Source organism: Fusarium poae, chromosome 1 (assembly GCF_019609905.1).
Source record: "Fusarium poae strain DAOMC 252244 chromosome 1, whole genome shotgun sequence".
In the NCBI taxonomy this organism is placed as follows: domain Eukaryota; kingdom Fungi; phylum Ascomycota; class Sordariomycetes; order Hypocreales; family Nectriaceae; genus Fusarium; species Fusarium poae.
In genome coordinates this window covers 5,746,283-5,774,103 of record NC_058399.1, presented here as the reverse complement: position 1 = coordinate 5,774,103, position 27,821 = coordinate 5,746,283, and the positions used below count along the sequence as shown (strand labels likewise).

Below are 27,821 nucleotides of genomic sequence, written 5' to 3'. Positions count from 1 at the left end.
CCTTTGTATGTCTCGTGTGGAGGTGATTTGAATCAACTCTGATGTCAAATTCCCGAAGCCTTCTGTTAAACCTGCTACCCTTGTGCCTTGTCGTCCTAAAGTACCTACCCCGTGTACGTAGATCAAGGACATGGGGTTCCGTCGGTGTGACCACAATTATTAGTATCGGTGCACTGGGAGCCGCAGCCATAATTAATCAAGTCTGAAGGTGTAGTCTGCTCCCAATTACCCATACACTGAGTCTCGTCTCCCTTGCCCCAATTGCAACGTTGACGCCGGTAACCCTTCTGTCTCAGAATCTGCTGCTGAGTCCAAATTGTATGACACTGCCTGTCATTCCACGAACAAGCAGTAGAGTCATCGGCTGTAACACAGCGTGATTCCGACTTTGTCACTGTGAAATCCAGCCCAAGACTGAAGCCTTCGATGGCGACTCCGACATTTGCACTAACACTTTCAGATCGTTCTTGGCAGACCGATTTTCCGGACATCTTGGTCGCGACGCAGCGCTCACTGTCAGTGCAAAATATGTCGCCGGTAGCCTTCTGCCAGGGGGTGAGTTCGACAGCAGTTTCAACGACGAAATAGTCCCACCAGCATTTGCGGATCAAGGGGAATCTGTACGGATGGGTGACCTTGTCTGAGGTCACGTAGGTGCCTGAGTTGTCGGCATACGGTCCATTGTAGCTTTGAGATTTATCATCGCAGCTTGGGAGCTTTTTGTCCTGGCGGACTTCAAGAGCCTGAATCGGAACTGCAGGCCCAGCCACAGCAACACCAAGAAAGATGAGGGTAAGGAGGAAGTTCTTAATGACAAGCATTGTGGGCTTGGATAATAGAGATGATAGTAAAGCTTGAGTTGGAGTGTCTGATGCTCTGAGTCCTGATGGTGATATTCAAGGCATCTGCTTGGTATTTATAGATATTTCTTCACTATCGACTCTATTCTCCATATTTACAATATTGGGGTCCATTCTGTTGCTAACAACCCGGGCGAGGAGAACTGCCGAGCCTGAAGAGAACATTTTACGACTTACTGGTCTGAATGCTGATCTTTTTGTGTTTGTCCTCCCTGAGCAGTTCGTGGCTTTCTCTATCCATTCACAAGAGTATCAGAACTCAACAGTTATGCTAGTCGTGCATGTTGCTGCGTGGCGGATGACACACGTGATTAACCACAGTATCGGGTAAGATGCGTTGTTATTTATGTCTTAGTTGGAGACTTGAAGCAGGCTCCCGGGGCTGAGTCTTTGCATGAGTAGGCTAGAGAAAAGACTGCGGGGGTGGTTTGAGGCCTGCCGTAACAGATCCCAGGAGGACTTGATAGCTCAGAAGCCACATTATGCCGAGTACAATGTATCAACAGCACGATGATTGAATAGAACCTTGAGCGCTTTCAATGCAGGAAGTCGAATGTTGAAGATTATCTTGTGCCAGGGAGTCTTGTTACAAATCGAACAGACTGCGGGAGTGAAGAAAAGCTGGGCAACCATAGAAACAGCTAATGAGATAAGTACTTCAGAGCAGACAGGATGTCTGCATATCCAAACACCGCCCCAATTCCTGCCGAGGACCCGTGCCGATCATAGTGACTGCGTATATAGGTTGTTCAGCTATCATATGCACTAACATACAATCGATCCAGTCAACTTTTTGGGATGAAATGAACGTGTTACACAATATCGCAAGTCTAAGCCAAAACTGGTCTGCAGCCCGAAAGCAACACTTTCCTAATACTCTACAGCCTGCTCCTGGACAATACAATAAAGTACAATCGCTTTATTCGAGGCAGATATCATCTTCAGCAAGACTCCTCTATCAAGTACCACATTACAAATTGGAATGAATAAAAGAACATCTAGCGCAACGGTATGCGGGAACCATGGAAAAGCTACCAAGAAATAATCCCCCTTTCAACTCTTCTGGATCAAACTTGGCTGGCTGTGTTTCTTCCCCAAACCTGGTCCAAGAGTTCGTCAGCCTTTGTAAACTTGAGGTCAGGCAGTAGCTGATTCCATTCATTTGAAACATCATAAACCCCACGATGGTAAGCTTTCAAGATACCAACAATTGCCATCTTGGAAAACGCCTCGACTTGATCTTGTGGTATAGAAGGCAGATCAATGCGAGGGTAATTGTCAGTTTTGAGCTCTCCCGCAACGACGTCTTTCATTTTGAGCCACTCGATAGTGAATTTGTTTACTAGAATGTTAGCGGAATGATCAAACATGGTGATATCACAAATACATACCTCGCACCCTTTCTCCGATTTCCAGAAGCTGACGGATGGTAACTCGATCGCCGCAAATACCCCCAACAACCGGCCACTCACCATCGTAGTCTACAGCCGAAGTAACTACATTCGCGATGTCTTGGACGCAAGTGTACACCATCTTGTCATCCAATGTGCCCTCAACTACCAAGGCGCTCCGCTTTTCAAAATCGATATTGACATTCGTAGTGGTGAGATACTTGGATGTTTGATGAGGATGACAGAAATAATCCATAAATCCACCAGGTTGGAAGCGGCAATATTCAAGAACCTGGTTAATAATTAGTTTACCACCAACAACCAGTCGAGTTTCAGGGTTCAGTTACCTTTTCCTTCGCATTGACCTCCTCCAGATACTTTGCAACCTCAATCTTACCGCTGTACCAAGACAGTGCGTCTAGTGAATCTTCCAACTTTACTCCTCTACTATTCGTCAGTACCTTTCTTATGATTTTAGTCAGAAGTACTGACGGCCCCCACTCGGACGGAGCGAATCGCTTGACGCCCGCCTCGATAGCTGCGTTGATAAGACGCTTCTGGTTCTCAGAAGCAGGATCGAGATGTACAGCAAAAAAGCAGAGGACAGTGTTCACACCCTCAAGTATCTTGACCAACTCGGCCTGGTCTGAGAAATCTGTCTGAATCCACTCTAAATTCTTGAGCTGAGGAAAGTCCGAAGGGTTCTGTTCCATCTTAGTATAATTCTCGACAGATGATACCTTTACTAAGGAGCGTAGTATACCTTTCGAACAAGGGCTTTGATATCATGTTTATCGGCAGCTACTAACTTGTCGAGAACCTCTCGGGCGAGTTCTAGAAATGGTTAAAACTAACGTTATTTTGGATTTGTAGATAACATACCACTCGAGGCTCCAGCGATAGCAATTTTGACCATGGTGAAGGAGTTGGAGGAAAACAAGAGTTGTTGTCTTAGTTGGGATTGAATTAGAAGATACTTCTTTTCATGTCTAAAATACTAGCCGTGATGCCTTGCTTTATATAGAAAATATGATCCATATTGGTTTCTCCTGTTGATAGTCATCGAGTGGTCTACCACAAAATTCACCCGAAGTCACGTAACTGTTGTTAAGTGACTGGCTCTGAAGCGGGCTTATTGACCTCCGACGGTTACGTGACTCGGTTTACCAAAAGTCGAGCTAACTATATTGGTCAATCTTCCGATGACAAATCCAACTGACATCCTGCTTATGGGCGAGTTTGCTTGTCACAAGTGAAGCATTCAGACTCAATCACGTAACCAGTGCTTGAAAACATGGTAGTGACGGAAATCAAAGACGATTTGACCGTACGTTTTACACAACTTCCCCAGGTCTCATACTAATTATTCACAGCGCCGTCGAGAGCGAGGGCGACGCTCGCAGGCAGCATTCCGCAAACGCCAGGCCAAATCCGTCCAGGCTCTGACAGATCAGAATTCTCGACTACTAAAAGGTGTCCAGCTACTTCTAGATGAAATCCGGGGTGATGAAAGACCAGAGATTCTCAGCATCTTACGAGACTTGGCTGTGACAGCCGATCTCAGCATCCCAGCAACCTTGCCGTGCAACGAATCGTCAAAATCAATAAGTACATCAATAAACATAACTTCCCAGTGTCTCGACACTTTCGATACAAGTCTATTGACAAACAATTCCTCCGACATACCACTATCTTGGGACATTATTCCGACGTCTGCCCCTCATTATCGTTTAGACTGCAGTGTATGGCTGGACCCTTTGCACTACCTCCGTGTCTCATTACCACCTCAAGATCTTCTCCCGTATCTTGGTACTGGTGCAGAGACCTTTGCAGGGCTTCTCTTCTGGTCCGTCATGGAACATAGTCAGAGTGGCTGCTCGCACCATGATGCTGTATCTATCATTGAGACTGGCCTTGGCCACTCCGCTGCCATACGCGATATCAAACCGACTTTCATCCAAACGATGGCGAGGGCAAGAATAGAGTACAAGAAGACTGGTTCCATCAGCCAAGAGCATGCCGTGGCTGGAGAAGATGATCTAGGCCTGGTATTGTGTAAGCTCGTGGAAGATGATTATCGATCGAAGGGTAAAGACCCGAATCAATGGTTATCGTGTGTTGCTATCGAGAAGAGGATAAAGAGAGCAATAGGCGGTTACAGGTTGAATTTGCTGAAGTCGGCTGCTAACGGTCAGGCAAACTCGACACTTCATGGCTTGCTAGAAGGCATTCTGTGCAAGCTGTACGATAGCTCGGTTTGCTTTGGGGACGGACCTCGATGGAATATCAAGGTCATAGATCAACTATTTGCACCGCTAATAATGCAGACACTTTTGGTTTGACATCACAAGAGCGTTGTCTTTGTATTTTAATTAGAAAGCAGATTATTAGAAGAACCAAAAGTAGACTTCATCCACACTTGTGCACATAGAGAGTAAAAGGTTATTTCTTTTTCCACTGTTTTCCGATCCCGGCTATAGCTAAACCTTATTCAATGACCCTTCTGTCCTCTATGACTACCATCTGTCGTAGCCACAGTGATTCTCTGCAGCAAGTTAGAAGAATGAGTGATGCGCGTCATCCAGGATGGCACTGATTTGCCGGTTTGCCGTTCGTTCCGGGTCCCTTGCAGGTCATCAGCCGATCAGCCTATCAACGACCAACTAGAAAAAGCCCGACGGTAGTTGTGGGAATAGAATCGTAAGCTAAAGAATTATACAGCCAATTAGGAAAGAATATTTTCCAGTACTCACTAACGTAGCGTAGCCGAAGTGATACATAATAGATGGAAGTTATCGGACGAGTTTATTATTTGATGAGCCAACATCTCACAATTACCCCCTGCTTAGATTACTATCAACCTTCAATTTCTAACAAAGCTTATCTACCAGCAGCATGAACAAAACATCCCATACTGATGAGCCTTACGAGGGCGATGACGGTTACAATCAAAGCCCGAATATATTTTCAAACGATCTTACAACAAACGAGAATTTCAACGGTCTTATTAATGCTCGTGCCATGCTACAAAGCGACGACCGATTAGCGCCAGACAAAGCTTCCAATAAACTGGAACGAGTATCTCACGACCTTGTCGCCAAACCTGCACAGGTTGAGGCCACTCCCAAGCTGGCTCATGCGTCAACTGACCATGGCCAGCCACCCGATGGTGGTTTGCGAACATCCGCACCCGCCACCTCGCCAGTCCCAGCTGGCGATGCCGATGACGGCACACCTTTGCAGCGTTTCAAAAAGATGATCGTTCGCATCGGCTCGTTTGTTGGGCCAGGCTTCATGATTTCCGTTGCATACAGTATGTCAGACCTGACCTCTTGATTTAGTAGATCTTCTACTCACAAGAATATCTAGTCGATCCAGGAAACTACTCAACCGACATCGCCGCAGGAGCTTCATATCGCTTCCGTCTATTGTTCGTGGTCCTTCTTTCAAACATATTTGCTATTTTTCTGCAGAGTTTGGCTATCAAGCTTGGTACCGTAAGCGGTCTCAACCTCGCTCAAGCCTGTCGTGCTTTTCTTCCACGATGGTTGAACTACACTCTGTATATTCTTGCTGAGGCTGCCATAATCGCAACCGACATAGCTGAAGTAAGTCCTCTAGTTACTCTATGTTGTAGATGCTGACGAAATAACTAGGTGATCGGATTTGCAATTGCTTTGAATCTTCTGGCTCCTAAAGTACCCCTTGTAGCGGGATGTGCTATCTCTATCGTCGATGTCATGGTACTTCTAATATTTTACCGGCCAGAAGGGTCCATGAAAAGCTTACGATACTTTGAGATTTTCATCATGCTCTTGGTTCTTGGTGTAGTTGTTTGCTTCTGTATTCAGTTGTCTCTAATACGTGATACTTCGCCTGGAGAAGTTTTCAAGGGTTACTTACCATCTAAGTCGCTTATTGAAGCTGAAGCGTATGTATCAGACCACTTTCTCTTGCAGGCGTTCTAACACTCTATCAGGATCTACCAGGCTTGCGGCATTCTGGGGGCTACAGTCATGCCTCACAGTCTATACTTGGGGTCAGGTATTGTTCGACGAATTACGCCCGTATCGAATGTCTCGTCATCGTCGTCTGTAATGGATAAAGATGTTGACAAAGGCCACTTTGTTCCTTCTGAAAAGGCGATCAAACTCTCCCTCAAGTTTTCTATCCTTGACCTCGCTGTTTCACTGTTCACATTCGCACTCTTTGTTAATTCGGCTATTCTCATTGTAGCTGGTGCATCGCTTTACGGCGATGCATCCGCCCTCGGTGCGGACATCTTCGGCATTCATGGTCTTCTCAGCCAGTCTATTTCTCCGGCTGCAGGGACCATATTTGCCCTGGCACTGCTTCTCTCCGGTGTCTCGGCTGGAATTGTTTGTACTATCGCCGGCCAAATGGTAAGCGAAGGCTCTTTGAACTGGAAGGTTAAGCCATGGGTGCGTCGCTTGATGGTACGCAGCATCAGCATCACCCCGAGTATTATCATTGCGGGAGCTGTAGGCCGTTCAGGACTCAACGCAGCACTCAACGGATCACAGGTGGCTCTGAGCGTCATATTGCCTTTTGTGACTGCGCCGCTCATCTATTTCACTGCTCGTGACAAATACATGACAGTCAGAGCCAGTGGATCTGATAGAAACATTGTGGAAGGAAATGGCATGACGAACGACATGCATGGAGAAGAAGCCGGAATGCAGCCCGAAGATCTCAAAATGGCCAACTCTTGGTTCACAACGATCATCGCTATCTTGGTGTGGCTCTTCATGGCAGTCATGAATGTTGCAAACCTGGTGTTCCTCGGGAAGTAGAGAGTTTATGCCATGAGCCGCTTGGTGAGAAGCGACTCAAGCAAGCGTGTCGTAGGACCGACTAGAGTGCCAATTACCACCAATCACACTTGTGCTCTTCCTCTCAGTCCCAGGTTGACGCTATGGCTTAGATGATCTGCCTTGGAGAAGGAAGGAGCCATGAACTAGTAAGGTTACACTTGAACGATTATGGCTATCTTGGTATAGTTAAAGAAGAGTTAAAATATATAGTTTGAATTATGTCTGATATAAACTATTACTAATTCTATTCATCTTCGCATGACAGCGGCCTCATGGCCCTTGTGTAGGAAGCGTCAGTCTCGGCAGCTCGTCTAGTAGAGGCTGCAGATGGTGAACGCTACAAATGCAATAACGGTGGTGAACTCGAAGTGCTTAGCAGCACCATTGACAGCAACGCTAGAAGGCTCGGGTGTCGAAGTGGCAGTCTCGACAGAGGTGGTGCTGTCAGCGCCAGAAGAAGCCTCTGGGGTTGTCGTGACTGGATGGATCATTGGGGTGGTAGACTCAATAGCGGTGATAGTTGATGTAGCTTCAGCCGGTACTTCTGTAGTGGTCTCTGCAGGAACCGTTGTTCCCGATCCATCAGTACTAGAAGCAGGCTTCTCGACGGCAGCACCAGAGGGACTGGGAGTAGGAGAGAGGTCACACTGCTCGGCGACCTTGCTCACGCCACTGCCATAGTACTTCCAGATACCGTAGGTTTCTGCGCATTCCATGCATTTATCATAGTGTTCATTCCATTCTTGGCTGTCGCAAAAGTCCTTGTTCTCACGAGCGAGAGTGATGAGAAGACCTATGAGAGCGTTAGTCTATATATCAGTGTTTACATTTAAAACGTTGACTTGCCGCAATCCTCGTGGCACGCATACTGAGGGGTACCAGGTTGCTGACGTTTGACAAGAGGTACGGTGTCCGGGTACTCGAAGCGAGGATCGACAGCAACGGAGAGAGTGGCTGAAGCCAGTAGGGTGTATGCAAAGAGTGAACGCATTTCGAGTATTTGAGTGATCAAGCGAGTGAAATAGATATTGATGTTGGATTTAAAAAGAAGAAACGAGTAGACCAAGGTGAGAAACGGTTTCAAGGAATTTATACAGGCACAGTTTATAGGCCATGCCATGTAGGTGCTTGAACCGACCAGGTTACTTACTCCATCTGGACAAGCCACAACTCATTCCTGCAGAAATGGCTCACCGGCTTTAGACTATTTCACAGGTCAATTCCAGTCACATTGCGAGGGGACCGAGGACCCAGCATCTCACAAGACTGTCATGATTGGTGGTTTTTGGATTCATGGCCTGATGCCAAGTTAAACTAGACGCTCAAGATGCATACAAATCCTCGCATCCGATATCGCTCAAATGTAACCAAACCCAGAAAGAGACTAAACACGGTGACAGTGGCTGTATTTAGGCTTTGCAGTGGAAACGAGGTGCTCTTGGCAGACCAATGAAAGTGTCGGGATGCATCAAAATCTTATCTGATCATCTGATAAACCAGGGGGTGGTTAAGAGTGGGTTGACACACGAGCTGCAATGCAATGCTTGACAAATGAATGAGTCAATCGGATCACTTTTCACACAATCAATCATGCATTTCTGTTCGGATTCATTACCTCCAACAGGTCGAGAGTTATCTTGGCGGTTCAAAAGTCCCTCACACACATGTGAAAGCTAGACTTTAGATACAGCCATCGAGCAGTATATCACAAAGACCATTTTCCCCTCTTTCCTCAAGTCAGAAGGCGTCTCTCTATCTGTGCAGCTCTAGGTGTCTCATTCCACAATGTTCAAGAACATACTCCTTCTAGGTCTGGCATCTTTTGCCTTTGGCCAGGATGATGTACCTACAAATTCCAGTGTCGTCGATGAGGATATGGGCCCTGCCGCCTTCATGTGGCCCCCAGACCGTGTTTGGTCGGGAGATATGGATAACAGAGCTCCTTGTGGCTCACGTGCCCCTGCAGGCAACAGAACCGAGTTCCCTCTGAGTATGTCAAGACCTTCCACATCTTGTCCACTTGACTTTATCTTACTAAGTATCAATTGCAGCTGGTGGTGCTGTTTCGCTTGTCGCGCAAGATGATTACTACAATACAAAGATCAGCATCTCGTACTCAAATGGTAGGTCCTCTATCCATTCCACCAACTAGTTACTTATAGACTAAACATCCAGACCCATCATCCAACGACGATTTCGAGACTCTTATCCAAGAGAAGAGTATTGCAGACCTCAACCCAGGCCACAGCTGTGTGACAGTCCCCGACGCGCCATCGAGCGTTTCAGCAGGCGATAATGCCACGCTCCAGATCATTTACCGCGCCGACTGGGACGCTCCCCATAACCAAACATTCTACGCATGTGCAGACATCACGTTCATCTCAAAGGCTGACTTTGACTTTGCCATTCCTTGTTTCAACGCGACTGAGCCGGGTGACGATGACAAAGCTGCCGGCGCAACGGCTGATCCCAGTCCAACAGCGACACATCTTCATACCTCTGATGATGACTCTGATGATGAGGAGCAGCAAGCGAGCGGTGGCAAGAAATTAAGTGGTGGTGCCATTGCTGGCATTGTTGTGGGCTCTGTCGTGGGTGTGGTCTTGATAGCTGGCGCGGCTCTGTTCATGTGGCGGCGAAAGGAACAAGCCAAGAGAAATTCAAGGATTGCACGTATGGAGGATAATGCTCGAAAGCATCAGCTCGCGACAGATGGTTCACAGCCAAGTATCTGAGAAGCTGCAAAGGTCAGATATTGACTAGAGGCTACCCAGTTTCCTGCTACACAAGAATGGACTCGAGAAGTACATGATTGATGTCTGTCTTTACAACAATTGCTCATCTCTCACCACGACTTACGAATTGTCTCGCACTAATTTTCTTTTGATTGATGGTCCGAAATTGCAATACGATAGGCATCAAATATAGCTTCCGTAGAGATGCATTAAATGAGACACAAAATAGAATAATGAATGGCGTTATGCAATTTTATGCTCATGTACCGTTACGCTAGCAAGCATCAATCCCAAGCAGCTGACGAAAGCCAAGAACTACCGAGGTTTGATGGCAGACGGGTGAAGGGTAGTACTCGCAGCGGGGATAGTGGACACGGTCAGTTGAGAGCGGTACGAAGCGTTGGTTCCAGGGGTCATCAGGAAACCTTCACAACGGTAACATCGTGGTCCAGTCCACGGTACCTCGAGTCTAGACTGAATCCACATCCCTGAGCGGTACCAGGTCCTTGGGAAAAGGTCGTGTCATGGTGGTAAGACATGGATATGGCCTGTTCCCTTAAATTTCCAAGGGGTTACGGATATTTGGAGGTCCTTTTGAGAGTTGTGAAGCTTTCTCATCGCCGATTGTTCTCTGTGTTGAAATCAATTTAGTGGATAAATAATTAGCAGCCAAGTTATCAACGGATAAACCGCGGTTCGTTGTCTCACCTTCACATTTTAGTGAGGCTAACAAATTTGGGTGGTCGGCATGCGTAGATAGACAGTTTTCCAAGTGTATGACAATGTTAACCTCGTATCTGGTCATCAAAATTTGACTGAATCACAAACATATGCTTGGGCTTTCGGTAGATGATACTGTCGACAGTTATACAGTTGAAACAATAAATTCTGGATAACACTCTATTCTCCTTTCAGTGTCACATGCCTACCCTACGCCTCTCTCGCTTATTGTAAGCACAACGTCATTTCCCGTTATACTTCCAACTGCCGGATGAACGTTTCCTTTTCGAATGGAAGTAACACTTTGAGATTTTGCCTTTCTTTCACTGGAGGTCGAATCATTCACTTGTCCTGCATTCACTGGACGAATCGCCATTAAAAACACTTGCAATATGTCATCAATTGGTAGCCCTATGACTTCGATCTGTTATGCAGGATTACTACTTGCGGCACTAGTACTAGACAAAGAAATCCCACGTCAGCACCATCTTACTGTCAAGCTGCGCCTTTGAAGTGATTAAGTATTTAACTGTCTTAAGTGCCACTTGTGAATCTTGATCCTACCATTATCTCTATTTCATCAAGATATAACCCAAGCGTCAAACAACAAGTATGAGCGAGATGAAAAAGCCGTGGGTTGATGGCCCATTCACATTGATTAGTTCATCCAAGTCCGGTGACTCGGTATGTCTCTGGAGATACAGAAACAGTGACCCTTGACCCACTAACCAGAGTAATGTACGTAGCCTGATAAGCGAGCTGAAGGAGCCAGGAGATGTGCCGCCGAAATGACAGTTGTGCACAACCTTCTACTTCGAGGCGTAAACGCCATCTATCTTCAAGCGGTCAACGTTGCAGCAAGAGGAACACAAAAAGATAAATCAGATTTCGCCAACTTTGCATGGTCATGGAGCCAAGAAGTGCTGGAGCACCACCACACTGAAGAAACACAAATCTTCCCCGAGATCAACAAACTTGCTGGAGTACCTGGCCTGATGGATGCAAACATTGAAGAACATCATCTGTTCCACACAGGGCTGGAGCATTTTAGGACCTACGTCGATAAACTCCGCAAAGAAGAGGAAGAATTAGACGGCGAAAAACTGAAGAGTCTCATCGACTCGTTCATGCCTACTCTGAGAACACATTTGGAAAACGAAATCGATACCCTAGTCGGCCTAGAAAAGTACTCCGACAAATGTGACTGGGGAGCGTGGTTCGACAAGGTGGCAGCTGATTTGGGCGCCCAAGGTATGAAGAGCGCATCTCACCGCAACGAGATCTTGCCTCTGGCTATGATCCTTCACGATAAGACGTTTGAGGGTGGACTTTGGAGTGCTTTCCCACCGCTTCCTTGGATCGCCATGGTAGCAATCCGTTGGTTGTTTGTTAGAACGAATCAGGATTGGTGGAGGTTTGCGGGATGCGATTCCACTTCGATGCCAATAGAGGTGCCGTTTGCTTAGGCCTCTTAGTTATGGTTTCTAAGGACAGGGAACTTTGGAATTGACTTTGCGAGCTGTGACGTTTGTCTCAAGATAGTTGTATCCGTAATGAGTATCTGAGTATTTGACACGATTTCGAATACGACTTGACGCCAAGGTGTGGAATGTATTCGGACACGAAGTATCTCGTTGAAGCTCGTCTCTGAGGAAATGTCTCGGAGCTCATGTATCCCGAGGCGGTCTGTTACTCCCTACACCAACACCAACCGACATGAGCTGTCAGGTAGAACTTGTTGGTTGGATCGTATAATAGATGATCTTGTTGGTCTGCCCTTGGCAATAGTGGAAAGTGTTGGTTATTGAATCTCCAATTTCCCATGTTACATGGATGGACCAGAACGGGGCCATTTGTCAAACAGCCGTTAGCGCAAACAAGTCGACCGTTCAACGGCTCGTGCAAACGGGAAGACGGAAGCTTGTCTTTGTTCCAAGGATCAGCGAGTTTAGGGCTCGTCTCAAGAGTAGCCCCCATCTTTGGCCTATGAAGAAATTTCGCATGCGGGTTGATCCGCTCGGAATGTCGATGCAGGTGTCCCGGACCCAGAGAACTGGGATGATGTTCGGCTTGAGACCTAATACCACGTCGTTTCCCCTTAATTAGATATTCATTCTTGTAAACGAAAACAGCGGACAGTTGTCGGACCTGTATGCAGATGGTGACCAGGGGAGGGGCTTCTGGTTGCAATACGGGACCCAACAGCTGCACGACGGGTTACAGTGCAGTGCCAAGGAGCATGCATTCACTACCGAGACAACGACTGGTAAACCGCTTGATTAAGAGATAACATATATGTCGTATAGTGAAAAAGCTGCTTCAGAAAGTGGGAGCATGAATCATCAGATAAGTCAAGTCATATGCCGACAGCGGATACTATACGTTGGAATGTCTATGGAAGCACAGATGTTGCTCGATTAAATTGCCGAGACGATCTTCCCATCTTGGAGGGTTCTGGATCCATCTATGCGTTGATCACTCCTCAATCCGATACTGAACACGGTCGCTTGATAATTGACATGTAACGGGGGTCCGCGGGTCAAAGAGATGACACAGACATTGGAAGAGAAAACAACACAACAAGGACATGCTCATTGTTAGACTATGGTCATTGTTTAATGGGGCTGTCGCGGCTGGGGGTGATGACGCGACCTCCTCAGATAATCACTTTACAGGGTAGAGGGAGATCAGGTGAGGACTACTCTGTACGTTATCAAAGATTCACATCATGGAAGGCGAGGCGAGCAACAAAGCGTACGCAGAATCCAACGTGACCGACGCCTCAGTAAGAAATGCGCAATGCGTTCTGAGACACGGCACTGTATGACAATCATAATTATGCAGTTTGTAGTAAGGATGAACGGTTGGCAGCAAATAAACCTTCGCTAGAGCAGGCATCAGGGGGTTGTTAGCGTTGTTTTCTCGCTTTGCATCAGACTAGATAAGCCCATTGTCATAGCATAACATCGAGGGACAGAATGGAACAAGGAAGGGTTTTTTCTTTCTTTCTTTTTCTTGACAGTTTTAGAGGCAAAACTGCTATTCTATGTACCACTTGGCCTCATCTCCGCTAAACTGTTGGATCAATTGGAAGAATTGTAGTGGATCAAGGTTTCATTTAGTTATTTGCGCGAGGCTGCTCAAAACAATCTCACACTCCACCCTCCTCCACCAACAACCCTTGTTGAAGTCAGTTTGTTTGGCCACCCAAGTCTACCATCCCTGCGAGGCGAGGCCCTTGCCGGTCCAACGGCTTTTCTCCCACGTCGCTTTGACTTGTCGTAAAGGAAGCGAGAAATAGGAACTGACCGCTCATTTCTGCCGTTTTTTCTACCATGTAACCTCACTAGAACCAAGTTTATCATACGAGACGAGACAATCCTTTAAAGACTGTCATCTCGGCACTTGTGACAGTTCTTTTCCCCATCTGATATTCCTATCTACCTATTTCATCCCAACTTTCTATCCCTCCACTTCGATAACTCACTCTAGTCATCGTTAGTACGAACCTTGAACGACTTTACATTACACATCTACAACCACTATGGAAACTATGGCACCACTACGACAGGCCCTGCCCTCTCTTCAGATTTTCCTCAGCCAGGAAGAGGCTCAGGAGCTAGGCATGACGCCATGGTTCAGCTACTCTGTTACACTTCCCGAACGTCCCATTCCTGGCGCTTCCGAACGAAAGACTCTAGAGACTGAGCGTCTTATCGTCCGTCCCTTCACGATGAAAGACCTAGACGCTTTCCATGAACTCCGAAAGATCCAAGAGCTTCAAGTCCACTCAACAGCACGTGGCCGCGCCAACAAAGATAAGGACGAGTCTGAAAGACAGCTCCACGCTCTGGTACAAGATGACCAATGCCACTGGTGGTTTGGTGCTTTCCTCAAGTCCACTGGTGAGCTTATTGGCGAGGGTGGTCTGCCAGATGTTCTCAGCATGTCTTCTTCAATTTCTGGCTGGCCTGAAGCCGAATTTCTTATCAAGCCCGAGCATTGCCGACAAGGATATGGAACAGAGCTCTGGACAGTCATTATGGATTCTTGGTGGGATGTCCCTCGTGAGAGAAGACGTCATCAGCTCGTTCCCCTGGTCGTCCCTGGCAAGGAGCCCGGCGACAAGGTGGACGAGTGTGTTGTTTTCCAATGGGAGGCCACCAACGAGGTCGCCAAGTACTTCTTCGCCAAGGTCCTGGCGCAAGCACCGGTTGCTGCGCAGGGTGGCTGCGAGAGCATCGATACCCGAGAAGGAAGGGTGGGAAATCTTATCACATGGTCTGGTACTCTAATTTGCAACCCCAGGCCGCCCGTTGAGGAGGATTCGGACTCGGAGTAAAGACTACAATCACATATACAATAGATTTGTACAGGTTGGGAAGGACACATCAAGGCGGCAATCACTGATTTTGGGGCATGCGCAGCATCAAAAGCGACACTTCGTTAGAAACGATATCATCATTAATTCATTTACACATTCACACATTGACTGAACTAAGCCTTGGGTTCGATCGACAACGCGCAACATCTTTTTTCCTGTGATAATAATACGTGTCATATAACGACATGCTTAATAGGGGAACCTGAAACAGGAGTCAAGTTGTGGATATGCATGCATAAGCTTGAACCATGGTCCTTGTGCTTCAACGCGATGATACTGTCACATGTAGACTAAAATCATAGAATCCTATAATGATGAATAACTTTAACCCCTCGATAATCGTTCAATATGATACAGGTAATTATTTATAGATGTGTGGTATTATCCAATTGAAAGTTTCCAGTCCGTGATAGAGGATTGAGCAGTCAGGAAGGAAACCACTATGTGGGGACAATAAACAAAAGTAAAAAAGTGATAAAAAAGGCTATCAGTTGGATTGATTGAGTCTAGAAGGCATCTTGAGGGGAAATGATGGCCGGAAACGGTGAAGTTCCCATCCGTAGCATGAAGCAATATATGATGTGCCAACTTCCTTTACGTTGTATAGAGTGCGACTTGACATTGTACGTCAGTAAGTGTGTTAGGAAATGATCAGTTCATGTAGCAGACTCATTGTAACAGTACTATTGTTTGAGACAGCAGGATCTATCCTCCAACGATGCTGTGAAGATGATAAACGGTGCTCTATAGGATGGCTGCAGAGAAAGGCTGAACTCAAACAAATTGTATCAAAATCTAGATGATATAAAAACCTGCTGAAAAAAAGGGCGGGACCACAAAATGTATTCGTACCCAATGTGCCGATCCGTACGTTGATAGACATGAGCGAGTTTCTGTTCTAGACTTGCAGCCGAGGCAAGATGTAACCCCATCCCCTAAGACTCGTCCTACACTAGAACAGGGAATGGGCTAATCGAGATCGCGCAGAAGTAATAAACTTTTCACTGGGATACTATATCACTTTGAATTGGACACCGTGCTCTTGGATTTGACTCTCGATCAAAGTGTTCTTGGTGTGTCAATGTCTATCTGCCCATACAGTGAGAAGTTGGAGTCCAAGTCCCAAGCTAGCGAACACTCCTAGTCTAGTCTAGTTATGTAGTCAGTTTGAGACTTGCATGACCATACCCGCAGCTCTCAAGGCTCGCCGAGTAGGAGGAGACTTGATGACACAGCCTTCCATCTCTACAGAGTAGAATTTAAGCGATACTCTTTCAAGACAGCTCGACTGGTGAAATCGCAGGTTTTAAAGAAAACGGTTCATATTCAAGCTCGGGCTATATTGAACAAAGAACAAACTCGTAAGCCCGCAACTATAATTCCGCAATCCTGTACTTCCGTCAATGGAAGTCTATGATCGGATGACGACTTCGGACACCAGTCCGAGATGAGATAACGATAAGATAAGATAAGATAAGATGCCCCTCCCAAGTCAGACTTGCTTGATATCTGCGACTCTTGTACTAGAAGAATTTCCAGAGACCATTCAAGCAATCCAACAGACATGTCAAAAAAGCACAATTATACAACCCTTGTGGATCTGGGGTCATATAAACTCGAGGTAACGGTTCACGGACCGCCCCGACGTGCCCACAACCCGATTGTGGTCATCATTCCCGACATTGGTAGCAGTATCAAAGAATGGACTGCTGTCACCAAAATGCTAGCAGATTCCATGGCCGTGGTTAGGTACGAACGCGCTGGATACGGTCAAAGCGAAAGTGTCTCGTCGGGGGACTCCAGAGCACCTGCGGCCTTGGCGATGGAACTACATACGTTCTTACGAGCTGCGAAAATCGCACCACCTTACATCATGGTCTGCCACTCTCGTGGTACCAGCATACTGCGGGAATTTACAAAGTTGAGAAACCTGGCCCAATTCAAGGGTTTCGTATTTGTGGACGCAAAGACTGGGCCATTGGATCTGTCTATCGAAGCGAAACTTTCAAGGTCTGATTCGTTAAAGCTGTGCTATGGAGACTGTCATCGTTTAGGCGAGTCGGCGTGGCAAGCTTTATTAGACGAAGAGGCTCGTGCGGGTCATCAAGCAGCAGCTGAAAGTGAAATAGCCGAATACCATGGTAGTGGAGAAAGCTCTTTTGTCATGGACCCGTCCGGTGTTGAACAACCTGAATACGGACGTGTGCCTCTGGTGGTTCTCCAGGCGGATGCTGCGGTTGATACGAGAAAGATATATGGAGACGAAGAGTTGACGGGGAACGAGACAGAGGCTGACGTAAAGGACATGAGAGAAGCTGCTGAACGACTGAATGTGTTGGAGGCTACGAGACAAAAGAGACTATCAAAGTTGTCTGAGCGATCACAATACCAGTATATGACCGGAGTGGGAGGAAGGATACACTTGGTTTCGCCTGAAAAGGCTGTAGCTGCTGTGACATGGATTCTAATGCAGTATAGATGTTGATAAACGAAAACACATGTTTTGTTGATAAAATAGTGATTGGATATTTATGTACCTTCAATTACTGGCATCACAGTTTTTCTCACAATCTTGCCCGGACCCTACAAGTCAAACCCAAGAGTAAATACCTAAAGCTATAATGGTTTACAAAGAATAATAATATCGTTATTTCAATTCATATTCTGTCCTGTACTATTAGGTATTATTTTGATTTAGAGTAAACTCGGTACTTCCTTGTTACTCCCGGGTAGCTCAAATGCTGACGCCATTGCCCGATGAGTGGCTTTTTTTCATGAGGAACCGCGCGCTAACCAACCATTTTGATAAGCGCCAATCCTACGCCATTTGTTTCAGGTTACGTTTCCGCACAAAAGACAATCACTTTCATCTCATCTCAATGACGATCTTTGATGTTTAAGACATTTAGGCGCTCCTTTGACCAAGTACATTGACCAAGTGCCTTTGTCACTGACTTTGCTCGGGCTTCAAGACGCCGACACCGAGACAGGGTCGATACCTGACGATATCTAAGAAAAGAATCACCCCGCTCTTAAACAGCAAAACTCAGGTTATTTCTATTCTGAATCCTTCTATTCCTAGAGTATATCTCGTATAGTGAATGCTAATGCAGAGTCCTTGACGTGGTGAGTTGACTTCTCCCTTCTAGATTTCCTTGGCCGCAGAGCCCCAATCATTGGAGGAGCAAGCTTGCAGGGATGAGACCTAGACTAGGTCGTGAGTGATGGATGGGCCAACCATAACCTGCATGAGATGATCTGTTTATAGCCGCTCAGTGGACAGACTAGACTAGACTAGAGACGACAAGAGGTTAGACTGAAATGCCAATTATAGCACACAATCACATCACCCACAGTTCAAACACGAGCCATTGTGCAGGTTTTTTGTCGTCTTGACTCAAATCGTCTGTCAAAGAAGCATGTTTAGTCTATCAATACATTTTGTATGTGAGTTCATTATTAGAATAGAATGTTTGATGCAGAGCTAACGAACTACTCCATCGTTGGGCAAATATCCCCATGTCCAATCACCCCCATGTCATTATCCAAGACAGAGACAGGGTATAGAGTGATTGTCAAAGGTGCCGGCGGTCCGACCACCAAACAAGGCCACTTTTTCTGCCCACTTTCACTTTCATTCATGATCGACCGCGAATCGTCTAGGACATATTTTTGGAACCCATTCGCAACTGACAAGGGAAACAATTCCAATACCCACTCCTGATCTATAGGCGCTTTCAGCTCATCCAACCAACCAATCCACTGACCGCCCTATCAAACCCCAATTAGGTATCCCTGAATGACCTCACCCTGCCATGTTCAACATGCAAGCGCCCGTATTCGACCGTGTCTTTCCAGTTTTGGATGATTCGATGTATTGACGCGGAGACAAACCAAGCGAGCTGAGATGGATCAAACCTGGCAGTCGATCATTTTCAGACATTATCACTTTCTTTGTATAAAGATTCCTGTCCATCTCGGCTTCAGTCAGTCCTTTCTAACTATTCCTCAGCATCAAACAACAGTAACACTTTCTACTTTCGTTTTTTCCTTTTCCATTATCTCTTTTCATTCGCTACAACATTCGTTGAACTATTCAATATGAGAGGCTTCTTCCTTCTCACTGCTGCCATTGGCGCAGTCAACGCTGGCGTTTTAGATTTCCGTCGTCACCAGCCTCAAGGTTACTCAAGATCTGTGGTTCATGAAACACAAGACTTTGCTGTTCGCGCTGAGAAGCGGACCGACCCTTACCCTCCTCCCGCTGACCAGGGATCCTATCCTCCTCCCGCCGATGAGGGAAGTTATCCTCCTCCTGCCAACCAGGAGACTGATGTCTACCCTGCCCCGGATGTTCCTGAGAACACTGAGCCTGCTGCGCAGGAATCATCTCAGGATGTCCCTCCTCAACCTACTTCCGAGGCTCCAGCTCCTACCTCTGAGGCTCCTGCCCCTCAAGAGCCCACCTCCGAGGCCGTTGAAAAGGATACTACTCAATATGCTCCACCTCCTGCTGTTCCCACTGTCGCTACCACCGAAGCCGAAGATACCACCGACTATGCTCCTCCTCAGTCTGCAGCCACTGATACTGTTAGCAAGCCTGCCGTAGATGAGACTACTGAGGCTGCTACTCCCACTGACGCCTATCCTCCTCCCGCCAACACCCCTTCGGATGCTTATCCTCCTCCCGAGAATGCTCCATCGACTGAGGCTGGACAAGAGTCTACTGCTGAGGCTACTTCTGCTACTGACGTCCCTGTTGAAACCCCTTCGGATGTTTACCCCCCTCCAGAGGGTGTTCCAACCACCGAGTCTGCACAAGAGCCTACTGCTGATGTCACTACTGATGCTGCCACTGCTGATGCAACCACTGATGCTGCTACTGCTGGTGTCACTACCGCAACTGATTTGTACCCCCCTCCTGCTCAAACCGACGCCACCCAGCCCGCTCAAGAGGACTCCACTGAGGCTCTTACTGCTACTTCCGACTATGCCCCTCCCGAGAGCACCGATGTGACCCAAGAGGGATCTACCGTTGTCGCTACCTCCACTGGTGCTTATCCCCCACCTGAGGGTACCAACACAGAGCCCGGCTCGGCAGCTACCACCACCGATGTTCCTAACGACACTACTGAGCCCGCTCTGCCCGAGACCACTGAAGTTGAGAGCGCCTCTACTACTGAGTGGACTACTTCAACTGTCTACACCACCAACGTCTACACAGTGACATCATGCCCTCCCGAGATCCCCGATTGCCCCAACAACAAGCATGTTACCACTGAGACTATCGCTGTGTCGACTACCATCTGCCCCGTTACTGAGAAGGGCGAGACTCCCGTTTCTACCCCTGAGTACCAGGTCCCCGGCTCTACCGAGTCTGAGCACCAGAACACCGAGACTGGTACTGTTTCTCTGCCTGTTGAGACTGAAACTGCTCCTATTGAGACTGAGACTGCTCCTGCTGAAGCTGGATCTACTCAACCTGATGTCGAGCCATCTACTGGTGTCTACCCTCCTCCCGAGGCTGGAACCGAGACTGAATCTGCTTCTATCCCTGTGGAGACCGAGACCGAGACTCAGAAGGTCCCTGAACAGACTGAGACTGTTACCCCCACTGGTGTTTACCCCCCTCCTGCTCAGTCTACCTTTGAGACTACTGAGGGTGCCGAGACCGAGACCATTCCTGCTGAGACTGACTCCGTACCTGCCGAGACTGAGACCGTCTCCGTTCCTGTTGGGACTGAGACTGCTCCCGCTGAAGCTGGATCTACTCAACCCGCAGTCGAGTCTTCTACTGGTGTCTACCCTCCTCCTAAGCCTCACACTGAGACTGCCGGTACTGGAACAGAGACTGTCACCGATAGCCCCACTCAGACTGAGCCAGCCATCGAGACAACAAGCCAATGGACCACCTCAACCGTGTACACAACTACCGTCCGAACCATCACTTCTTGCCCACCTGAGATCCCTGACTGCCCTAACAACAAGCACGTCACCACAGAGACCATCGCCATCTCTACAACTATCTGTCCCGTTACTGAAGCTCAGCCCACCAAGCCTGTCACTGTCACTGAGGACCAGCCTGCCACTGAGACTGAGGATAAGCCTGCCACCGAAACTGGAGACAAGCCTGCCACCGAGGCGTCTACTGTCCCCGTCACCGAGTCTGAGGAGCAGCCTACCAAGCCCGTCACTGGACACGAGGGATCCACCAAGCCGGCAACCGAGGAACAGCCCACAGAGACTGAGACTCAGGCTATCACTACCGATGGCAACAAGTACCCTGTTCCTACCGAGAGCGGAGAGCAGTCCACTTATCCCGTCACTGGCACTGAGGAGCAGCCTGCGCCTACCGAGCCTGCTAGCACCACTGACTGGACTACCTCAACTGTTTACACAACCAACATCCGCACTGTTACTTCTTGTGCTCCTGACGTCCCTGATTGCCCCGTCACTCCTCATGTCACTACTGAGACTATCGCCATCTCTATCACCGTCTGCCCTGTCACCGAGATTATCCCTTCTAAGCCTGTCACCAAGGTCATCATCACAGAGAACGGATCTACCAAGACTATCGCTACGACGGAGGAGCAGGTCACTAAGCCTGCCACCCAGGAGCAGCCTACTGAGGCAATCTCTACAAACCCTGCCACTGAGGAAGAACCCACCAAGCCTGCTACCAAGCCTGTGACTGGAGGCCAGTCCGAAGCTGGATCTACTCAGCCTGCTTCTCCTTCTACTACTGAGTGGACCACCTCAACTGTTTACACGACCAACGTCCGCACTGTCACTTCTTGCGCGCCTGATGTTCCCGACTGTCCCGTTACTCCCCACGTCACCACCGAGACCATTGCTATCTCTACCACCATCTGCCCCGTGACTGAGCAGCAGCAGACTAAGCCTCATGCCACTGGTCCTGAACCCACTGAGCCCAAGCCAACCGAGCCCAAGCCCACTGAGCCCCAAGCTACCGGACCTCAGCCTACTGAGCCAGCCAAGACAACTGGTTACACTACCTCTACTGTCTACGCTACCAGTGTTCGAACTGTCACTACCTGTGGCCCCGAGGTTCCTGACTGCCCATTGACCCCTCACGTTACCACTGAGACTATCGCTATCTCTACTACCGTGTGCCCGGTTACCGAGGAACAGTCCCAACCTACCAAGCCTGCTGGCGAGCAGCCTTCTGAGCCCGAGCAGCCTGGACAACCTGGCAAGCCTGAAGAACCTGCTCCTACCAAGCCTGCTGGTGGCAATGAGCCTTACCCAGTTCCTACTCAGCACATTGTGACAACTGGCTACTCCACTTCTACCATCTACACGACCGCCATCCGCACTGTCACGGCCTGCGCCCCTGGTGTTGCCAACTGCCCTGAAGGTCCTCACGTCGTCACCGAGACCATCGCGCTCTCAACCACTGTCTGCCCTGTCACCCAGACCCAGATTGTCCCCGGACCTGGAGCTACCTATGGTCCTCACCATGGTAACATGACTTCCACTCTTTACACGACCAAGTACTTCACTGTCACTGCCTGCCCTCCTCAGGTCACAGACTGCCCTATCGGCCAGGTGACTTCCTCAGTCTACGCCACGGCCACCACTCAGATTCAGCAGTGGAACCCTTCCCACTCTGGCGTCTATCAGCCTCCCGCTCCCACCAACGTCATTCCTCCTACCGTGTCTACGACTTATGTCCCCGGCAACCATGGTGACCAGGAGACTACGTTCCGGTACGAGACTCCGGTGCACACTCCCAAGCCCATTGGGACTCCCAAGCCCATTGAGACTCCTCAGCCTGTTGAGACTCCCCAGACGACTGCTTCTGAGAAGCCAGCTGCTCCTTACTACCCACCTCCTCCTTACTAAGGACATAAAAATAAGCATTCCATGAGTCTGGAACCAGAATGCTACCTTGCATACATTTAGAATGACATATTATCACGATTTCATGACTTGTTTTGTACTTAGATTTCTGTTATATTTTGTACTTGAGAAGCCTATAGCTTAGATAGCAATAGCGTCAATACGACACACATCTTTCCTTATTACAGCTTTGTTGTTTCTGCCTTGAACTTGACTATGTGATATCATTTATACTTTATGATGTTGGAAATAAAACACCATGCTTAGATATACTTCTGATTTCTGACTATAAAGCTAATGTGCCAGCGCACACCAATAAATCAGATCTGACGATACATTCTATAGTAACTAATTTTTCCTCCACGGATGTATACATCGTACCCAGTAGAGAATTTTCCTAGTTGCCAACATAGAAAAAAGTTAAGTAATGTTATCAGGTTATCCTTTACCACTGTCAGCTTCTGACGCAACTAATGGGTACCAGAACAGGCCATCTCCATGCATGTCTTACTTTCCCAAAAGGGCAGGTAAAGCGGCCATTTTACCCGAGAAACAGTGTTATATGTTTAAAGCACCAAGGCAGCCTGAACCTTTGCATTGGGATATTAAAATCGGTGGAAAGGTGACAAGTCAGAATAACTCTCCGTGAACAGTCATATCAGTCTCCATATTTGGCCCGGACGACTTGATCGTCACCCAGTAGTTTGACACCCGAATCGTAAAAGTTTACGTATTCAAAACAAGTCCGAGCTGAGAGTCCGAGAATATTTGTACGGTGACTGTTACACAAGCATGCTGTCTTATCTGCAGGAATTTCATTGGCGACGAAGCCGTGACACGTACAACAAATTGCAGTGCTTACCGCATACGAAGAGTAATCCGTGCATTTGGAAACTGCATATTGGTGATAAGGACGTCAGAGACAGGAGGAAATATCGTTACTTTGCTCTTTAGGCTGAGTCTTGGCGGCTATGTGAAGCCCTATAGAGTACACACAGGCCTCATTCATGCCGGTCGAAGGGAAATTAGATGATCGATTGGCCAAAGAAAATGCATAAAGGATCAATCCGTCACATGTCGTGGGACCTAGCGCTTTCGGTTATGCAATGCGTGGAGAAGTCGATCAAGATAAGGCAATCAATCACATATCCCGGTTCCCTGGAATGGACTTGGTACTTAGTAGGGAAGTCAATGCATATAAAAGCACATGCTCAGTACTCTGTTGTGTTGGTTCATAGCTGCAGGATCTACACCTATCACTGCACCTTTTGAAGGCAACCCACTACCACGATAAATAATGGAATTGCTTGATCTGCCAACACTCAAAACACCTAGCAGCCTCGCCGTGGTCCTGTTAGCCCTTGGAGCTTTTTGGTGGCTCGCATCAACATTAATCGCATGGAATCGGCTGCGGCACATCCCAGGCCCATGGATCGCAGGATTCAGCTACATATGGGTAGCCTGGAAGGACTACAGCGGCAATCAGCACCAATCATCCTTGGACATCGACAAAAAGTACGGCTCACTGGTGCGTATTGGGCCAGACGCCCTCATAACTTCAGATGTCGAGGTCGTCAAGCGCATGTCTGGACCAAAGAGTACCTATCGCAAAGGAACATGGGCTGACGGTATGCGGTTGAACCCGTACAACGATGTTCTGTTCGGTGTACGGGATCCTCATGAGCATGATCGAGTCAAAGCTCGTCTTGCACCTGGGTACAGTGGTCGCGACACACCTCATCTTGAAGATATTGTCGATGAGCAAGTGAACAATCTGGTTTCACTCATTCGCAATCGATATGTCTCTGACCCTTCTTATGGCGAGTTTCGCGCCATGTCTCTCATCCATGTAATTTCTTACTTCTCTCTAGATGTCATTTCCAAGGTGGCATTAGGGACTGAGTTTGGGTGCTGTGCTTTAGACTCTGACCCGTACAGGTTTTACGAGGCAATGGCTGAGCATTTGCCTCTCATGGCAATGACCAGTGATGTACCGTGGATGCGAGACATATTGCATTCTCCTACATTTCTGAAGTACTTTGGCCCTAAGGAGACTGATTCCCATGGGATTGGTCCTTTGATGAAGTGAGTGTTGTCTGGCGTAATGAATATATATACTGACAGACATCAAGAGTCACCAATGACAACGTACGAGCATACTACAGTCAAGAACAAAATGAAAAGACGGGTATATTGGTACGCATAGCTTAACCCAGTTTGTAATGTTGACACACGCATCAAATATCTGATACTACGTTTGCAGAGCTCCTTCAGAGCCCATGGACTTTCTGAAAGCGATGCTCAATCTGAGGGGCTGTTCGTATTCGTCGCAGGATCCGACACTACCGCAGCAGCTCTCCGTGTTACTGTATTCTACATCATGTCATCACCTCGCGTTTATCGAAAGCTCAAAGAAGAGATCCGAAAGGCGATACATGAGGGACGCGCCTCTAGTCCTATCACCGTTGCTCAAGCACGAGAACTACCATATTTACAAGTTAGTATACCAGTCTATACCAACGCGTTACCTGACTAATGGATGGAAAGGCGGTAATTTATGAAGGGCTTCGTATGCGACCAGTGACCACAGGACAGCACGCCAGAGAAGTACCCGCGGGCGGCGACACTATCAACGGACATTTCATACCCGAAGGCACATCCATTGCTATCAATTTCTCCGCCATTCTGAGCTCAAGGGAATTGTTCGGGCCTGATGCAGATGTCTTTCGACCTGAGCGTTTCATTGGTTTAGAAGACCACGATCTTGCTGAGATGCGCCGTAACGTTGAGATTAATTTTGGCTACGGACGCTGGATGTGTGCTGGGAAACCTCTAGCCTTCATGGAGCTTCAAAAAGTCTATTTTGAGGTAAGAAAACAAAAAGAGGACGAGGGTGCTCATGATGTTTACTAATGTATGACGAACAGCTGCTTCGAGCATTTGACTTCCAGCTTGTTGAACCGTTGAATCCTATGACTTCCGATAGTCATGCCGTGTTTCGAGACCATGGACTCAAAGTTCGTGTTACGATGGCCGAGGATATGGAGTGAAGGAATATCGCTACAGGATAAGATATTGGCAGAAGGAAATGGAAATTGGGAGTGAGTGCCACATCACGTTCATTATGTCCAGAAGTTTCCCCATGATACGCCTCTTTGATTGCGCGATAAGGCTTGAATCTAAACAGAACTTTATAATACTAGCTGCAAATTACATGATAACCATCTCTGCATTGACTTTCTTCAAACAACCCACTAGTAGCCAAAGTCAAACGCCTTATCTCGATTGGGGATTGCATCGGCCAGTCTCACAGTCTCCCTACGTCTCATGACTTATTATGGAATTACTAGTCCCGAAGGAATGGTCATGTGGGGGTACAACTGCGACTCGTGCTGTCCCCGATATCGTAAGGCTCAAGTCATCAAGTAAGACAATGCGTTCTGTGGCTTTTGTGAAACCTTGTTGGCTGCAATCTCACCAACGATCTGAGACAAGTTACGCAATCAAGGTATTACGATTACCCTTGATCTGCAATCTTGTTCAACACATGAATGACGTTGGCGACAGATAATGAGGTTGCACAAATGGCGGTCATACCGTATACAAAAACGAGGAATGGGACAATGTTTGTCTGTAATTGACCTCAACAATCTCGACCTTCCCTTTGTCTTATCGCAATTGAGTTTGTGAATTGAACTATATTCTTGCTCACCAGACCTCATCTCTGTAAAGACGTGTCTTGATCGGATTGAACCGGCAAGATAACCTTATTCTATATCAACCACCTGTCAAGTACTTCTTCTTATAAACCCCCTTTCCCTTCTTTTTCTCCCAATCACCCCCTCATCCATAACACATCATCAAAACCAGCCAAAATGTCAACCATGGACAAGATCTTCGCTGGCTATGCCCAGCGCAAGGCCACCCTCGAGGCAAGCGACAACGTCTACACCAACGGCATCGCCTGGATCCAAGGCGAGCTCGTCCCCCTCCATGAAGCCCGCATTCCCCTCATGGATCAAGGTTTCATGCACGGTGATTTGACCTACGATGTACCTTCAGTCTGGGACGGCCGTTTCTTCCGTCTTGATGAGCATCTCGACCGTCTTGAGGCAAGTGTCAAGAAGATGCGAATGCAGTTCCCTATTCCCCGCGATGAGATCCGAATGACTCTTCTTGACATGCTGGCCAAGAGTGGAATCAAGGATGCTTTTGTTGAGCTGATTGTCACTCGTGGCTTGAAGCCTGTTCGTGAGGCTAAACCTGGTGAGACATTCAAGAACCACCTCTACTTGATCGTCCAACCCTACGTATGGGTCATGAGTCCCGAGGCTCAGTATCACGGTGGTAAAGCCGTTATTGCACGAACAGTTCGTCGAATTCCTCCTGGCTCTATGGACCCCACTATCAAGAACCTTCAATGGAATGATTTCACCCGCGGCATGTTCGAAGCCTACGACCGTGGAGCGCAATACCCCTTCCTCACAGACGGCGACACAAACATCACCGAAGGATCTGGTTTCAACGTTGTCTTTATCAAGAATAACGTTCTCTACACCCCCGATCGAGGAGTTCTACAGGGAATCACTAGGAAGAGTGTCATTGACGCTGCCAAGTGGTGTGGTCACGAAGTTCGCGTGGAGCATGTCCCTGTTGAGATGGCGTACGAAGCCGATGAGATTTTCATGTGTACTACTGCAGGAGGAATCATGCCTATCACTACTATGGATGGAAAACCAGTCAAGGATGGAAAGGTTGGATCTGTCACAAAGGCCATCTGGGATCGATACTGGGCGATGCATTGGGAGGATGAGTTCAGCTTCAAGATTGACTACCAGAAACTGAAGCTGTAGTGGGATGAGGTCAACGTTGTATAATGCCCGTACTCTTTGCTCACGCATCCTGGGTATGATGGCATGATCATTTAGGGTTACCCATATCAGACCGCTTTTTTTTGTCTCTTCATTGACGTCTGCCTTGATAATAATGTTGCTAGTACCACGGACAGTTATTTATCGGTGTCTTTCGGTCTC

At 47.6% G+C, this 27,821-nt stretch overlaps 12 protein-coding genes across 12 annotated transcripts; 9 read left to right on the top strand and 3 right to left on the bottom strand.

The window, feature by feature from the left end:
• Nucleotides 1–122: 122 nt before the first annotated feature.
• FPOAC1_001885 (uncharacterized protein) lies at nucleotides 123–821 on the bottom strand (the record flags this gene model as incomplete). The annotated part of the gene is made up of 1 exon (XM_044846473.1): nucleotides 123–821. The coding sequence occupies one exon, from the start codon at nucleotides 819–821 to the stop codon at nucleotides 123–125; it is 699 nt and encodes a 232-aa protein (XP_044712389.1).
• A 1,106-nt stretch (nucleotides 822–1,927) lies between these two features.
• Nucleotides 1,928–3,167, bottom strand: FPOAC1_001884 (uncharacterized protein; the record flags this gene model as incomplete). The annotated part of the gene is made up of 6 exons (XM_044846472.1): nucleotides 1,928–2,202; nucleotides 2,252–2,543; nucleotides 2,599–2,695; nucleotides 2,744–2,955; nucleotides 3,015–3,085; nucleotides 3,134–3,167. The coding sequence occupies 6 exons, from the start codon at nucleotides 3,165–3,167 to the stop codon at nucleotides 1,928–1,930; spliced, it is 981 nt and encodes a 326-aa protein (XP_044712388.1).
• A 378-nt stretch (nucleotides 3,168–3,545) lies between these two features.
• On the top strand, nucleotides 3,546–4,593 carry FPOAC1_001883 (uncharacterized protein; the record flags this gene model as incomplete). The annotated part of the gene is made up of 2 exons (XM_044846471.1): nucleotides 3,546–3,578; nucleotides 3,625–4,593. The coding sequence occupies 2 exons, from the start codon at nucleotides 3,546–3,548 to the stop codon at nucleotides 4,591–4,593; spliced, it is 1,002 nt and encodes a 333-aa protein (XP_044712387.1).
• Nucleotides 4,594–5,146: 553 nt separating this feature from the next.
• On the top strand, nucleotides 5,147–7,065 carry FPOAC1_001882 (uncharacterized protein; the record flags this gene model as incomplete). The annotated part of the gene is made up of 4 exons (XM_044846470.1): nucleotides 5,147–5,564; nucleotides 5,621–5,859; nucleotides 5,908–6,182; nucleotides 6,231–7,065. The coding sequence occupies 4 exons, from the start codon at nucleotides 5,147–5,149 to the stop codon at nucleotides 7,063–7,065; spliced, it is 1,767 nt and encodes a 588-aa protein (XP_044712386.1).
• A 332-nt stretch (nucleotides 7,066–7,397) lies between these two features.
• Nucleotides 7,398–8,077, bottom strand: FPOAC1_001881 (uncharacterized protein; the record flags this gene model as incomplete). Its single annotated transcript, XM_044846469.1, has 2 exons — nucleotides 7,398–7,879; nucleotides 7,966–8,077. 2 exons carry the CDS (start codon nucleotides 8,075–8,077, stop codon nucleotides 7,398–7,400), a joined length of 594 nt encoding a protein of 197 aa, XP_044712385.1.
• A 794-nt stretch (nucleotides 8,078–8,871) lies between these two features.
• Nucleotides 8,872–9,821, top strand: FPOAC1_001880 (uncharacterized protein; the record flags this gene model as incomplete). The annotated part of the gene is made up of 3 exons (XM_044846468.1): nucleotides 8,872–9,076; nucleotides 9,138–9,209; nucleotides 9,262–9,821. The coding sequence occupies 3 exons, from the start codon at nucleotides 8,872–8,874 to the stop codon at nucleotides 9,819–9,821; spliced, it is 837 nt and encodes a 278-aa protein (XP_044712384.1).
• A 1,332-nt stretch (nucleotides 9,822–11,153) lies between these two features.
• FPOAC1_001879 (uncharacterized protein) lies at nucleotides 11,154–12,007 on the top strand (the record flags this gene model as incomplete). Its single annotated transcript, XM_044846467.1, has 2 exons — nucleotides 11,154–11,225; nucleotides 11,288–12,007. The coding sequence occupies 2 exons, from the start codon at nucleotides 11,154–11,156 to the stop codon at nucleotides 12,005–12,007; spliced, it is 792 nt and encodes a 263-aa protein (XP_044712383.1).
• A 2,078-nt stretch (nucleotides 12,008–14,085) lies between these two features.
• On the top strand, nucleotides 14,086–14,883 carry FPOAC1_001878 (uncharacterized protein; the record flags this gene model as incomplete). Its single annotated transcript, XM_044846466.1, has 1 exon — nucleotides 14,086–14,883. The coding sequence occupies one exon, from the start codon at nucleotides 14,086–14,088 to the stop codon at nucleotides 14,881–14,883; it is 798 nt and encodes a 265-aa protein (XP_044712382.1).
• Nucleotides 14,884–16,489: 1,606 nt separating this feature from the next.
• Nucleotides 16,490–17,410, top strand: FPOAC1_001877 (uncharacterized protein; the record flags this gene model as incomplete). The annotated part of the gene is made up of 1 exon (XM_044846465.1): nucleotides 16,490–17,410. The coding sequence occupies one exon, from the start codon at nucleotides 16,490–16,492 to the stop codon at nucleotides 17,408–17,410; it is 921 nt and encodes a 306-aa protein (XP_044712381.1).
• A 1,616-nt stretch (nucleotides 17,411–19,026) lies between these two features.
• On the top strand, nucleotides 19,027–22,791 carry FPOAC1_001876 (uncharacterized protein; the record flags this gene model as incomplete). The annotated part of the gene is made up of 1 exon (XM_044846464.1): nucleotides 19,027–22,791. One exon carries the CDS (start codon nucleotides 19,027–19,029, stop codon nucleotides 22,789–22,791), a length of 3,765 nt encoding a protein of 1,254 aa, XP_044712380.1.
• Nucleotides 22,792–24,085: 1,294 nt separating this feature from the next.
• FPOAC1_001875 (uncharacterized protein) lies at nucleotides 24,086–25,838 on the top strand (the record flags this gene model as incomplete). Its single annotated transcript, XM_044846463.1, has 5 exons — nucleotides 24,086–24,873; nucleotides 24,921–24,984; nucleotides 25,052–25,285; nucleotides 25,336–25,656; nucleotides 25,716–25,838. 5 exons carry the CDS (start codon nucleotides 24,086–24,088, stop codon nucleotides 25,836–25,838), a joined length of 1,530 nt encoding a protein of 509 aa, XP_044712379.1.
• Nucleotides 25,839–26,663: 825 nt separating this feature from the next.
• FPOAC1_001874 (uncharacterized protein) lies at nucleotides 26,664–27,641 on the top strand (the record flags this gene model as incomplete). Its single annotated transcript, XM_044846462.1, has 1 exon — nucleotides 26,664–27,641. The coding sequence occupies one exon, from the start codon at nucleotides 26,664–26,666 to the stop codon at nucleotides 27,639–27,641; it is 978 nt and encodes a 325-aa protein (XP_044712378.1).
• Nucleotides 27,642–27,821: the final 180 nt, after the last annotated feature.